Source organism: Opisthocomus hoazin, chromosome 8 (genome assembly GCF_030867145.1).
Source record: "Opisthocomus hoazin isolate bOpiHoa1 chromosome 8, bOpiHoa1.hap1, whole genome shotgun sequence".
NCBI lineage: Eukaryota > Metazoa > Chordata > Aves > Opisthocomiformes > Opisthocomidae > Opisthocomus > Opisthocomus hoazin.
In genome coordinates, this window is record NC_134421.1 from 58,609,174 (window position 1) to 58,622,993 (window position 13,820).

At 43.2% G+C, this 13,820-nt stretch overlaps 1 protein-coding gene across 1 annotated transcript in view; it reads left to right on the plus strand.

Annotated features, from left to right (window-relative positions):
• COG5 (component of oligomeric golgi complex 5) overlaps positions 1 to 13,820 on the plus strand; it is a 193,519-nt gene that overhangs the window by 175,502 nt on the left and 4,197 nt on the right. Inside the window, exons 19-21 of the mRNA XM_075429285.1 lie at positions 7,109 to 7,185; positions 7,675 to 7,801; positions 8,199 to 8,278. Coding sequence (XP_075285400.1) covers positions 7,109 to 7,185; positions 7,675 to 7,801; positions 8,199 to 8,278 — 284 coding nt within the window. The remainder of the gene's footprint in view (positions 1 to 7,108; positions 7,186 to 7,674; positions 7,802 to 8,198; positions 8,279 to 13,820) is intronic.

Sequence of the window (13,820 nt, forward strand, 5' to 3'; positions counted from 1 at the left end):
TCCACGCTGTCATTCCTGTAGCACCTGGCTTTGCCGAGGAAAAGACTTGATTCCTCAAAAGAGAAGGGAAGGTCACTCCTGCCGTGGGCTGAGGAGAGCAGGGAGCAGGTATTTGGCTGGGCTGCTTTCTTGATGGGAAGGACTAACTTTTCCAAATGGCCATAAGTGCTGCGCCCAGGGTTTTTTACAGTCCCAGAAAGGCACTGCGTTTTTGGACTAAAACCAGACCCGAACAAAAGGACCTGCCTGGAAAGACACTGTGTATGTAGGAGGAGGTTTGATTATAAACTCTTCTTACTTGTGCTCTGTCTTGTAATTTTGAATTTTCGGTACTCAAAAAGGGTTACACATTCCTGCTTAAAACTGACTTTTGAGATTTAAAACCTCTTTTGGTGTTTTGGGGTTACTTGCGAGCAAAAGACCTGGGCAGAAATCTGCCCAGAAGCTTTGGTTAATTTGAGGTCCTATTATGAACACGCAGTAAGTCAAATAATCTTGGGTTATATCAGATTTTGGGTATCTCATGTGCTTGTGCACATTTCTTTCAGGCCACTCAAAGTTAGACTTACAGCTGCCTTATACTCAACAGAATAGCTTTGGCTGCACGTCAGATTTGAAAATTTTTGCACTGGAAACGTGTTTTATTAATAGGTTGCCTCAAAGCAACAGGTGTCTACACAGAAGGGGGAAAACGGATGTTTCAAGTTCTCTTCATTCAGAGCTGGGTTTGGTGAGGTGCACAACAGCCAATTTTCTGGAGTAAGGCTCAGCTACTTATACAGTTAGGAATTATTGCTGTAATTCTGTTGAATTCTCTATCTTACCCTGTTTCAGTGTCAGTGTGCATTTTGCTATCTTGTGCATTACAGATATTTCAGCAGTAAAACTAGTTGTGTGCTAGTGTGGCAGCTGTAAACAGAGGTATGATAGGCTTCAAATATGCCTGAATACCATTAATATGATTTCATGAAGATCAGTGCGCACAGGAACACAGAAACATTTTAAGCCCTAGACAAAGTCTGCAGTGCTGCAAGGTTATTATCACATACTGTGCTGTTCTTTGGGACTCTCGTTGTTTGAAATATTTCCAGTCTGCAGGCTGAATTCACGTCTTTTCATGCTCTCAGTTTTTATGCAGGCAATTGCACAAGATTACTTTTTGGTTCATTCCTATAAATTTCCTTCATTGCTTTCTTTTCGTTTGTTTTTCTGTTTTTAAGGTGACCATAATTCAGTATTCATGTGTGTAATACCAAATTTCACTTTATAATTCAGTACTAGTGCGACCAAAAAAAATGTTCTTCTGGGGCCAAGCAAGCCAGCATGCCCTGATAGTTTGTCAGCATGTATGTTACTGGGGAGTACCAGTTCTTCTCCAGAAGACCTTTTAACTTTCTTGGTATTCAGAGCTGCCACACACTTATACTTAGCACTTACACACTTTGGGATTGGTGGTTTGTAGTTCAGGCCTTCCTGAAACCTGACAGAAGTGCTGGACAATGCAGTGAAGGATGAAATATAAGCACAATCAGTTGAGATATTTATTTAGAAGAAATGAGGAATCTACAGTAATATTTAACATGGAAGTTAGTAGTCTGCTCCATAAAGTTTGTAAGCTGATATAGGGAAATAGCTGTTTATTAATAGCAAATACAAATCACAACTGCATCGAAATAAACTAGTCTGGAAATAGCAAAGACGAAGTAATATTTATGCTTCATAGCGTGAAGGCATGACATGATTTCCTGTCTTTTCATAGTAGAAGTATATGTTTGGAATGACATGTAAGGCAGGAGCCACTGTCTGTGCCAATAACCCCATCTCATGTCATGACTGATGATTTTTCAGCCTTGTCAAATGAATTATCTTTATTGGTCCTGTTTGAGTTAATACTATTCTACATATACCTTCATATATTTCTGATCTAGGTTGATTTATAGTTGGGTTATTTGGCATTGTTCAGTGCTGTGTTCAGATAGTTTTAGTGGGGCATAGTTAACACTGCCATCAACTCTTCAAGTCTTTTATTAATAAATTACTGCAAAATGTTTTGGTTTTATTGGATTTTCCTAGAAAAATGTTTTAACTGTAGGAGCTGACAATGCTGAATTCTAGCACAGAAGAAATACTTCTATCTGCTGGTGAGCGTGTGGCCAGAATCTGGTTTCCTGATTCAATATGTGGCATTACAAAAGCAAGAATATTAGGAATTTGGGGTTTTAAAACCATAAAGAGATTTTCTCCTTTGATAAACGTAATGATAGAAGTGTAAAAATGCTTTTTATCATTTTTCCTAAATAACTTCCTTTCTAGATTCTTACGGAGAAGTGAGAGAAGCAGGATGCTCTAATTACAGTTGTCGTAAGGACAGAAACTACTGAAGCTAAAATGCGCTTAATGTTTAATGCTAACTGTCTTACTGGAAGGAGGAAATTATTTTCTGCTGTGTGATATTTTGGAGGTATTACAGCTGAAGGATTTATTTAAACATCAGCCGTTTTGGAATTGCTGCATGGGGGAGAAATCAAATTCCACATCCCTTCAAGGCCAGCTTTTTTCATATAGTAGTTCAGAGCTCTTCTGCTCCCTTGCTTGTTAAAGCATTCTCTTCCGGTGAATGGCTAGAAAAAAGCATTTTGAGCTAACATTTAAAAATGTGGCATTCATCTTGGCCAGGAGGAAATGTAATTGCTAAAAATTTAATGTTAAGATTTTCCAGCTGAAAAAACACCTGTTTAGTGATGAGAGATCTTGAAAATACCACAATAGGCACTAAACAATAACTTCACTATGGGTTTTTTCAAAGTGCTCTTCAATATATATGCATTATCTGTATCTAGACTGTGTATTAACTTCACCCTTGGTTTGCTGAGCATAATCCAATTGGATAAGCCAGCCATGTGATGTATTTTTTACAATATGGCTAGCCAGTGAATAGTTCAACAGATAATTGACCACCTAGCCATGGGCTATGGCAGGGTCATATGAGAAAAGATAATATAGCCTTTTTGGGGGTAGAGAGCAAGAATCATTGAGAAGCAGCATATGTTGGGCTGGAGTCTGCCACTGTGTTCTGCAAAGCATAACAAAATAACATGAATAAATCATGGAAAAGCAAGGGGTTTTGAACAATGTTAGAAGAAACAAGGCAGAGTCATTAGGCCTTCTTCCGTTCTAGCTGTCCCTTCCTTTCTGGTAGCACATGCACTTCCTACTGCTTCTCTTGGATCTTGTGTTAATGATTATCTCACATTAGTTGGTCAAGCCTCTGTGGTTGCAAATTACTCCTTGGACACCTGATTTATCACTGAATTTAACCTGGATGTCTGAATTTTCAAATTTGCAGTTCTGGGAGAGACTTTTGGAAAAGAAGCAAAGAATACTCCTCATCTGTACACATGTGAAGCCTTTAAGACATGGCTGTATGAAAGCCCTTGCACACACAACACAAATACTGGCTTGCAGGCATCCAAAAACAGCACCCGACCTGTAAAAGCTCACCAAAATGCTTTGGAAACTATGGCTGTGTATCATAGCACAAGCTGCTACAGTATAAACATGCTGCATGAATCAACAGTCGATGCAGCTTCAGGTGATGACACAGGTAGCAAAACCAAGAAGTGATGTATGCTCCATCCTCTGCCCAATTCCAGCGCCTTAAAAACAGAAGCTGTTCCCAGCCGAAGGATTCCTCCCCAGCACCCGCTCCCAGGCCAGCAGAGCCGGCCAGCACGATGCTCAGCGGAGACACAAAACCCCACTCAGTGGGCCTGCAGAAATGAATGCAACAGAAAGGCGTGGTAGCGTCTCTGCATCGTTGGGTTCAGACAAATAGCTAAAATTCAAGTGAAGAAAACAATCTTGGTTGTTGTGTGAAGTACAGTTTTTACTGGAGAGATTGGGTTATAACAGCAGACTAGTGTTGTAAATTAAAAAAAAAAGTTTTTGTGGTTTATGTACATTTTTACCACATTAGTTTTCACTCATTCCCACTCTTCATGAGTCAATTTGAGATGGTATAGTATGCTGCAAAGCTTAAAAACAATTTTTTTCTTTGGCAACTAGTACTTCACGAATCAACCATCTGCTGCCATTAAATCTATCTAGTTCTAGCAATACTAATAATTTCCTACAGCGAATAAAGGTTGAAGATGAAGTAACAGAATTTTCCTAAGTGAATTTTGTTCTTTAGTACTTAAGACTAAAAATTAAGATTTATGGAAACTGCCAAGTATGTTCAAGAGGAATCATTTAAATTTGTTTTAATAAGGAATTGGTTAAGCTGTAGAAAGTTTCACTTACATCTCATTACATCGTATTATGTTTTAGGAGTGAAACAATAATTTAAAAGTTATTAAGCAAAATTATGTTTTGCTGTGCTGGGATTTCTTTCCCCTCATGAGTGCAGTTTGATCCATGCATCTCTCTTTCCACAAGTCAGACTGGCAGTTTGTTGCCTGTTATCAAATTCTCTAAAGCACCTAGAAGAATTATCTTCTCCCTGGTTCTTCACAGCTACAAGCCCACGGCTCCCACCAGAGCCGGGACACCAGCTCCTGCGGGATATCGGTTACTTCCAGCTGCCCCTAGCCAATACTGATGCCTGAAAAGAAGCTCTGGAAAAATCGGAGTCTTGCTCCCGTTTGTTTTTCAGGGTCTGTAGGGTTCTTGTATCACGATGCAGCAAAGCCTGCTTAATGAGCTCCTCTTTTTGGCTCCTTGCTCCTGATCCTGTGCAGCAGACAGGCCTCTTGCCTCCCACACGTGCTCAGAAGTGTCCTGGGGGAGCTGGGGGAACAACACGCTGAACTTGCTCTCAGCTTCATCGCAGTTTGGAGTTGGAGCAGCTCCCAGCAGAAGTCCCCAGGGAGCATGCACACAACGCTGCTCCCTTGTGCCAGCAGACTGCGGACACGGCACAGCAGCCAACGGCTCCTCCTCAAGCATGGGGAGCTTGGCTTCCCATGGCTGGCCTTCTGCGCTGTCGGGGGTAGCGTGCTGGCTCGGGAACTGCAGAGCGGGGCTGTACGTGCTCTGCAGCCTAAGAAATGGGCAGCCCTTGTGCCTGCGTGCGGGGGAGGTGACTGAGCCCACAGACTGCGAAGGTTGCTGGGGACAGGGCAGGGATCCCACCCCGCTGTAGAAGGAGGGCCAGTTCATAGCCTAGGGCAGAAGATCTGCAGGGCAGCAGGCAGGAGGAGAATGGGCTGCTGCCCAGGGCTGGAGTGTTCATCTGAAAGTGGAATACAAAGATCCTTATTTCTACTTCCTGGATTTTTATTCACTTTCTGCTTCTGCAAGTTCCTGCTTAATATAAAATGGGGATTTCAAGCAGCCTGGAAGTGCTTGGCGTGAGGCATGTACTCCAAGGTTTCTAGGCTCAGGGGGCGGCTTTGCACTGCTTGGAGGCTACCTTTGTGGGGCTGTCCCCATCGCCTTTCAGAGGTGCCCACCTCTCCTTGCCTGTAGATGAAGCGTAGGTGCCTGGCTTAGGCCCTCTGGATTTCCCAGCTTTGTCTGATCGAGTGTGTGGAGGTGGATGCTCTTCCAGCGTGACCCACCTGACCTATTTGAGATGTCTGCCTTGGGGAAGGACGCATCGCAGCCCAGAAGTGGCTGTTTCTCTTCACGGAGTATGAAGAGAACCTGTAGATGTTGAGAAGTAGGTGAGATGACTCCCATCCTGCCATCTGTGTTTTAAGATGGGTGCCTGAAGTATATGACCTTGATTTGCATTAATCGCTAATCTAATTTCTTCTGGTTTTAGATGAACTCTGGCATTGTAGTTTGCCACGCCATCTTTCTTGTTTGTGCTGGAACCCCAGCATAGCTACGTGCTTTTGGTGAAGCCGGTGGCCTAGCAGGCAGCTCTGAGGAAATGCTATAGCTGGAAAGAATAATAGTATTGAAGACTTCACTGTAAATAGTGTCTTATCGCAAACGCTTTGAAACTCGTTCAGTGATGTTACTTAAATGGGAAGCTCATTGTATGGTGTTTTGGATCTTGTTACTTATTTTAGCTCTCGTCCTTTGAAACTTAGCTTAATTGTGCATTATGTGGAAATCAAAGTCTGAATAGTCTTTCAAGTTGAGGATTTTAAAAAACGCACGTGGAGAATAAAGCTTACATCCCTTTGCTGACTGACACTTCAGGAACGCCAAAAATAAAGACTTGATCCCTATCTGGCTAAAATTACTTAATCTATGGGAGTTTTTTGAGTGGTGGTGTTTGTATTAGTGTGCGTATTTTGCCACGTAATGTTCATATTCAGTCTGGGATCTGGAAGTGCAATTGTTCTTTCTCACTTCTGTGTCCTCGCTGTTAATGAAGAGCCTGTGACAGAATTTAGTCTCACATACATGATGTAGAAACTCAAGTGGAGCCTGACTCTTGTTCAAAAAGGCAGGTGAACTCCAGTGCTTAAAAAAACAGAAGCTGTTTTAAATATTGTTTGTTTTTGAAGATGGCTGCTGTGACTCAGAGACCAAACAGTATGAAAATAAGTATGGGAACAGTGCTCTTACTGATGCTCTTTTGCCTGTGATTCCATGTGACCCCGTGGCAATGGGTCCCAGCTGCCTTCTGTCTAATCTGCGTAGGTTTTGTGCCCCCAAATTTGAGGCTGAGTATTCAAGAAGGAATCACTTTCACCTTGTCCTTCACTGAAGGAAAGGGTGCGTAGCTGAGATGGGTGTGCACTTGTACTGCTTTAGGAGTGGTGTGTGGAGACCTGCCTAGCTTTGCTTTCTGCCCTGGCTGAGAACAGATTTTTGGGATGCTGATGGAAGTGCTTCATCAGGAAACTCCTCACTAACAAAATAAACCTGCTGCAAGAGACAAAGCTTCAGTCTCAGAAAGTTCAGGAGAGCCCTCCTGTTCTTTACCACTGTCTGTCAGTATCATTTGTCATGGGGTGCTTACTCTGTTGCCAAGAATAAGGCAAAAGTCTTGGTTTGGACAATGCAGTATGAAAGGAAAGAATAGCTGCTTGTCTCAAATGCGGCCACCAGCGAGAAGTTTGGAGTCTTGCTTAAAGGCAGGCTACTTCAATACCCAGTTTTTTGTTTTGGGACAATCTAATTCAGATTAAAATGTTTGTTTTTGTAGATGGAGCTAGCAGTAGCACCGCTGTGTCGGCGAGTCTCTGACCTAGGAAAGTCTTACAGACAGCTGAGGTCATTCAGGTGAGTTGCAGTTGCAGGAACTAGCAATTGGCAGTTTGACCAAACTGCTTTTCAAAACTGATTTATTACCTCGTGTTAGTTCTGACTGAACTGAGAGCTTTTTTGGCAACACCCACCTGCAAATTAGAAATAGATTAAAGTTATTTTAAATTTTATGCAGATTATAACTATGATTTAACAATCTTTGTCATGCAAATGTTGGCCAAATTGTACTTTTTTGTGTTGCTTTCAGTGCAACTTCTGTATGACAGTGAGTTCTGTAGTTACCTTAAGTGTTTTCACTAAAATATAAAATTTACAGTCCTGTGTTGTTTAACTACAAAATTAATTTTTACACACTGAACCTGTGTTGAAAACCTAAGATGCAGACTAGTGGAAAAAATTTAGATTATTTTATCCTGATGTAATATCGCCACCATATAGGCATTTTTCTAATGCAAACGGTAAGCTTTTTCTTCCTTTCACAAGTATATTGTTACATTTTTCCAGACCCCTGCTGTTCCAGACCAGTGAGCATATTGCCAGTAGCCCAGCTCTGGGAGAGGTTATTCCATTCAGCATTATTCTTCAGTTCTTGTTTACGAGAGCACCACCAGAGTTAAAATCACCCTTCCAGGTAACAAGATCAACCTGCCTTTTCTTTTTGAGATGTCCTAAGGAGAAACAAGCATTGTAGTTCGCCCTAGTTATTTTAGTTAGAAGTATTCAAGCTCATACTTTATATGGTTTGTTGGCTTTTGTTTTTATTGTTGCAAAGGTGTTATGGTCATTGACTTCATATTTTGTTTGATTAACAGTAGGAAGATGATAACCTGATTTTAAATAGCCTCTCAATTCTTTAATATTGTGTCAGCTCATTGAAGAAATTGCAGGTCTTATCCCAGTCTGCAAATTGCCTGGATCGTGCTCAAGTAAGATGCAGGAAATCTAGATTCAAACCCCTGTCAGGACTGGGCAGACAGCTTTTTCACATTTATGTGTAATTGATGTTTGTTTGTGTTTCTCTGTATCAGAGGGCTGAGTGGTCCATTGCCCGCTACTCCCAGTGGCTTGATGATCATCCATCGGAAAAAGACAGGCTTACTCTCATACGGTAAAAATCATGCTTCTTTCTTCTCTGCATTTATGATAATGAAGCAGTAACTTGTCTGTGCACCAGCACTGGTCTTGAAAAGTCAAAAAATGTGCTGTAGGAGATGTATCATGAATACTGTTACCCCCTCTCCACTCATGGGGGGAGTTGCAAAATAGGAGAATATGTAAACTGAACACTCCCCTCCGCCCCCTGTACCCGAAGTCTCCAGTTGGAGGGAGCACATAATCCTCTTGCAAAAGAAGGAAACCATGCACGATGATGGTTTAAATTAATACCGTGTTTTAGCAAAACTGCCTCTCGACTGTTGGAAGGTTAAGGCTGCAGCTGTTCTGTCTGCTGTATCAGGAAAGAGAAACTTTGGAAGTTTGAACAATGAAAAGGTAGGTAGGAATTTAGAAATGGAAGACCCTTGTTACACCCGTTAATGTTACTCTTCAGGAAATCAACCCGTGATCTTTAGGAAGTGATAATTACATCAGATTTTAAAATCTTTGTAGGGTAGGTGACTTTATAGCTAAGTACTGTTTTGCATCTTAGAATGTTAGAAAAGTTATGAAGAGTCTTGTTTTTCAAAACAAGCAGACTTTTAAAGGATGTTAGAGAGAACAGATGTGTCGTATGAATGTGACAGAGCCAGCCTGAGGATGCTCAGGATTCAAGGCTCGGATGATCACTTGGCTCCGAATGCCCTAACTCTTCCAGCTGCCTTCTCAGTGTCCTGTGCTGACCTCGGTGTCCCCCGCTCCAGTGGCAGAGGAGAGGGGGTCACACAGAGCTGTGCCAGGCCCCGTCTGGCCTGGGATCCAGCTCTGTCCTTGCACTTCTGCGCGTGGGTGCCACCAGCTTTTGCTGAAATCATGAAAGCTGACTTTCAGGTTCCAGCCAGCAGTGGCTGTGCTTGAGAAAAGCAACCATTATCTGTCTGCGCTTTTAAAGCAGCCGAGAGGAGTCTGCTATAAATATTTACAGGTCTTGAAGCTGATAGCACCATGCAGTCTGGTGCAGTGCTTGGGCCAATTAAGGAGATACTAGTTGATCACCAGTAGATGTTAGTAGGATTTATTTCCAAATATTAAAATACAAACTGTATCTCTTCATATGTGTACTAAAACAGTATTTTTTAACAATTAGACATGTTGTTAGTCTAGGTTGGCTACAAAACTAAATTTTCTTGAATCTCAAGTAATGACACCTTGAATTACAGGGGAACGGATAATATGTACGGGGCTGATATAGCTGTATATGTAACTTAGTAATGAATATTTTGATTGTAATTTCTGTCCTGATATTACCGGCAAAACTGACAATGTTGAATTTCAGATATGGTAGGGAAAGCCAAGAATGCAAATCATTTGAGAACTGATGGGATTTCATTCTCTTCAATCCTTTAATGCAAATTTGAAAATGCCATCCTTAAACTACATCACATTTTTGTCTTTGATTGCAATTAAATTTCATCCAGACTTATTCAGTTAATGGGTTTGCTGGTGGTCATGTTCAGACACTGATAAATTGCTCTGACCATGCAGGTATTAAGGGACAGGCCTTGTGACTAGGCTTTTAGACAGAGAGAGTGTCATCTGTTAGACCAAGTAGGGTAGCTGGAATACTTAAGCTTTTTATTTAAATCCTTTCACTGAATCCTTTATTCGTTTTGCATAAGATACTACTATAAGAATGTTTTAACTTTGTAATCTCAAGGATGTGCTGCTGCAAGGTTATCGTCACTTAGCAAGGTTATCACTTGAGCATTTTACAGTGAGACTGTGGTCCTTTTGCTTTGCGCTGCAGTGTGCTTGGACTTTGCCTGGAGATCTCTCCTCCCAGGGCATGGAGAGGGCAGCTTTGCCTCTGCGGGCACTCCAGTGGCTCTCTTGGTACGCCAGAGCAAGGCTGTTTGTCACTGCCCACGCTTGGCTGCTTCTCCGTCCATCCCCAGGCCCGCCGCTCGCAGGCATCCCTCACACAGCTTCGCTGAGCCACGTGAATCGACAGATTTGTCGAGCAGTCCCCTCCCGCGGGTGGTTCGGTAGGCAGCTCGTGTAGCACTGCGTGTCGGGAGCAAAGAGCAGGGGTGAGCTGACCAGCGCTTGATGCGGTGGGTGAAGGGGATGGTTCTCCTTTGTGGGCACTGGTAGCCTCTGTAGGCATTGCCGTATGCATTCACCTTTTTACCATCTCCTCTCACGCCTGTTAGTCATTTCTAAACAGCCTGGGTATCTGTACATAAGGCAGGCAACCAAACGTCGGTCACTAGTATGACCATGTTTCACTCGTGTTTTCTTTAATATGATATTGGAATGTTTCTGAGCCTGCTCTTCATGTGTTTCATATGAACCAAACTTGAACTACAGGTGTCTTGCTCACTTGTCTGGAGCCTTTTGCCAGTCACCCTCTTCAAGCGTTCTCCGCCTGTAGTTGTTCAGACGTGCTAATTGAACCTTGGATCTTTTGAGCCTTGAGACCCCTGCACCGACCTACATCGAGAAATTATCTTTACGTTTGCTGCAGCCTTGCAAATGGTAATTTTCTGCAACTTCCCTTTGTAACAGCCGTGCAATTACTCTAGGGACCTGCTGCTTAGATATTAATTTACTTGTGTTATCAGAATCCTTACAGCTTCATATTAACGCTAATTGCAGTGCTTCTTCCGCTCTGTAGAACTTAAATGCTTCATATGCAGCGTGGTGTTAATGTTATGAATTAGTAGCATTCTGAGCATTTTTGTGCATTTCTTTTTGCTTGTATTCAGCATGAAGGGTGGATTTACCTGGCCAGAGGTATATTAGCTAGACTCCCTTTATAGTCAACAGAGAGAAACAGGCGCTGCTGGGGCTGATTCATCTCATGCTGAAGTAGGTACCTAAAATAGGTCAGTTGCGTTGTGTCCTGAAAGCTCCATTTTCTCTGCTCAGTGAAGGGAGTGTGGGCTGGGGCATGGGAGCGCTCTCAGGCAGACAGCTGCCCTGCAGGCATTTAAAGTTAGGTGAGATGACCCTGCTGCAGGTGTCCTACCAGAGCGGGGATGGTGTTGAAAGGAGTGCTGCTTTAAGCAGCCAGGGCGCTTTTTTCTTTTCTTTTTTAAATTAAGTTTGAAAACTCAACTTTTCTTCCATAAAAGAAACCTTCCTCTTAGACGTGGCAGGATTTGAGCCAGCCTGAAGGACACTGCATCCACCCAAGGGCCAAATTCTTCTCTTTGGCCGTTCGAGTGTGGGTAAGCTCCCCTGTTCAAGCTCACCATCACTGGAGCAGAGGTGAAAGCTGGGCCCAGCGAAGGGTTCATCTTCATAATGAGCGATGTCCTGAGCCAGAGAGTGGCTCTGACCACTAACCTGTTAGGGGCAGGGACAAATGCCAGCTTGGGGACTGCCACGAAAGCCCCATCTGTACCTTCGGTCCGGCCTTGCTCAGCACAGCAGCGGGACAGCTCTGCCGCAAGCGGCGGAGCCATGCCAGGTCCCAGCTCCGCTCTGCTAACCCGAGCAAGCAGCAGCGTGGCCGGGGGGCTGCTGCACGAAGGGAGGGAGGGAGCGAGGGAGGGAGGGCTGTTGCCCGCTGGCTGCGACAGCTGCCCCTCTGAGCGAGCCCTCCCTAAAACCCCCGGGTCAGTCGTGCTTGTCTGCCAGCGCACGGTTCATTTGATCTCTTCATTATGCAGTCTGGAATAAGCCGGAGATGTCTCGTGCTAGAGCTTGTCCTACGGATGATGCTGCTGGAGGTTCCACTGTTCGGTTTTACAGCAGCACTCGATTAAGTAGATCTGGTGTCCAACAGATGTGCTCTTACAAAGCGTATTTTCTGTTTTCCTCTTTGCCCTGAAGTTTGCAGAGCAAACAGACTTTTAACAAAGTACTGACGAAAAGTCTGGCCCTGCTGTCCTCCAGCTGCCCTGCGAGTTGATCGGGACCAGAGCGCACAGGGTGCTGCCCCACCACTGCGCCGAAGGATGGTCCCTGCCTCTTCGGAAGCTTACCCTTTACATCAGGCTCCATTTGACCGAGTCAGAGCCCAGGAGGGTAGCACTGGTATTCACAATTCCATATAAAATTAATTAATAAGATTAATTCTAAGTGATACACATTAAGATCCCTTTAAGACCACAGCTGAAAGCATAGACTTTTTTTTTTTCTTTTAACTGTAGATATAAATCTTCATGGGCTGAAATAACATTTTAAAAAAGAACTATCTGGGTCTTATATAATCAGCTTGTCCTGATTTCCAAGAAAGCTCATGTTTTTGCTCAAGCAAGTGAAGTAATTTAATAAGTGCTTTAAAATCCTTTTCCTTATGTGGGAGGGCATCTTAAACTTAGATTTTTTTTTTCCTTACATCTTATGGCATTTTTAATGAAGCATTAATATATGCAGAACATCCCACCAACCCTCTTTCTGTAGCTCTCTTTTATAAACAATATTTGTAATGTATACCATAGCTTGTCTTTTAAAATAGAAACAGATTGCTGAACAGGTTTTATGTCCTTTATTAGACTTGAAGATGCTGAATTTAGGGCATTATTTAGTCTAATCCCTTCATGAGTATGTTTTGTATATTACATAAACAGGGTTCTTCCATCTTCTTAAACATCGGTAATATAACTATAAATTACATCTTTTTATATGACAACAGCTGTGATCTCTTCTGTGCTAGAGACTTGATGATACTGTGTTCACCCATGATGCCGTTTATTTTTCCAGTGCTACTTACGCACTAGTGTTTTTACAGTGTCCTCTACAGGAGCAAGCCTACCTTTTTTTAATACAAGATTTTAATGGTAAACCCGTGCATCTGAGTTGAATTCTGTATTGCCAGCATAGTTTACGTAAGTTTGTTTGAGCTAGGACTGGTAAAGTTTACAAAAATGCCATCATAAATCTGCATTTCAACTCTTAACCTTGCTAACTAAACTCATCTGTCTCCTAAAATGAGGTACAGTCATGTAGGCATCTCAGCAACTTCGTGAAGCGTATTGTCACAGGCCTGAGCTGAAATCTGGCTGTGTGCAGCAGCAGCCACCTTGCTTTGCCCCAGGCAGCTTCCCTGCGCTGCCCGTGTTTCTGTCCGTATTTCAGCGCCACAGTCCCACCCTTAAGACTTGGTAACTTCAGAGAAACGACGTTCCTGTCGCAAATGTACTTCTGAAATCACGGCTGCTTTATGAGCATTGGTGCTTTTGGTTCCCTCTCCCAGCCCATACCTCCCTCTCACTCTGAAGCCACCTCACCATTATTCCCCAGATTCCAAACATTCTTTCTCCCTGGATTCGTGATTTCTGCCGATTCACTGCCTGGACCTTTTGCTACCAGGGGTGCTGTTCCTAATGGGCTGGACAGGCTTCCTTGGCCTGTCACCGTCATGTCGTTACCATGGGCAGCAATGCAGAGAAGAGTTTCCTGAACTGATCAGAGCTTGACCATGTTTACGGGTTGTTCCGAGGTCACCAAGTAGGGGTGACCGCGGCTTTGGCAGCTGCAGCAGCTTTTCATGCTCTCCCTTGGTGCAAGGCCCCTCCGGCTGCTTTCTGACAGCTGCCCGCGTG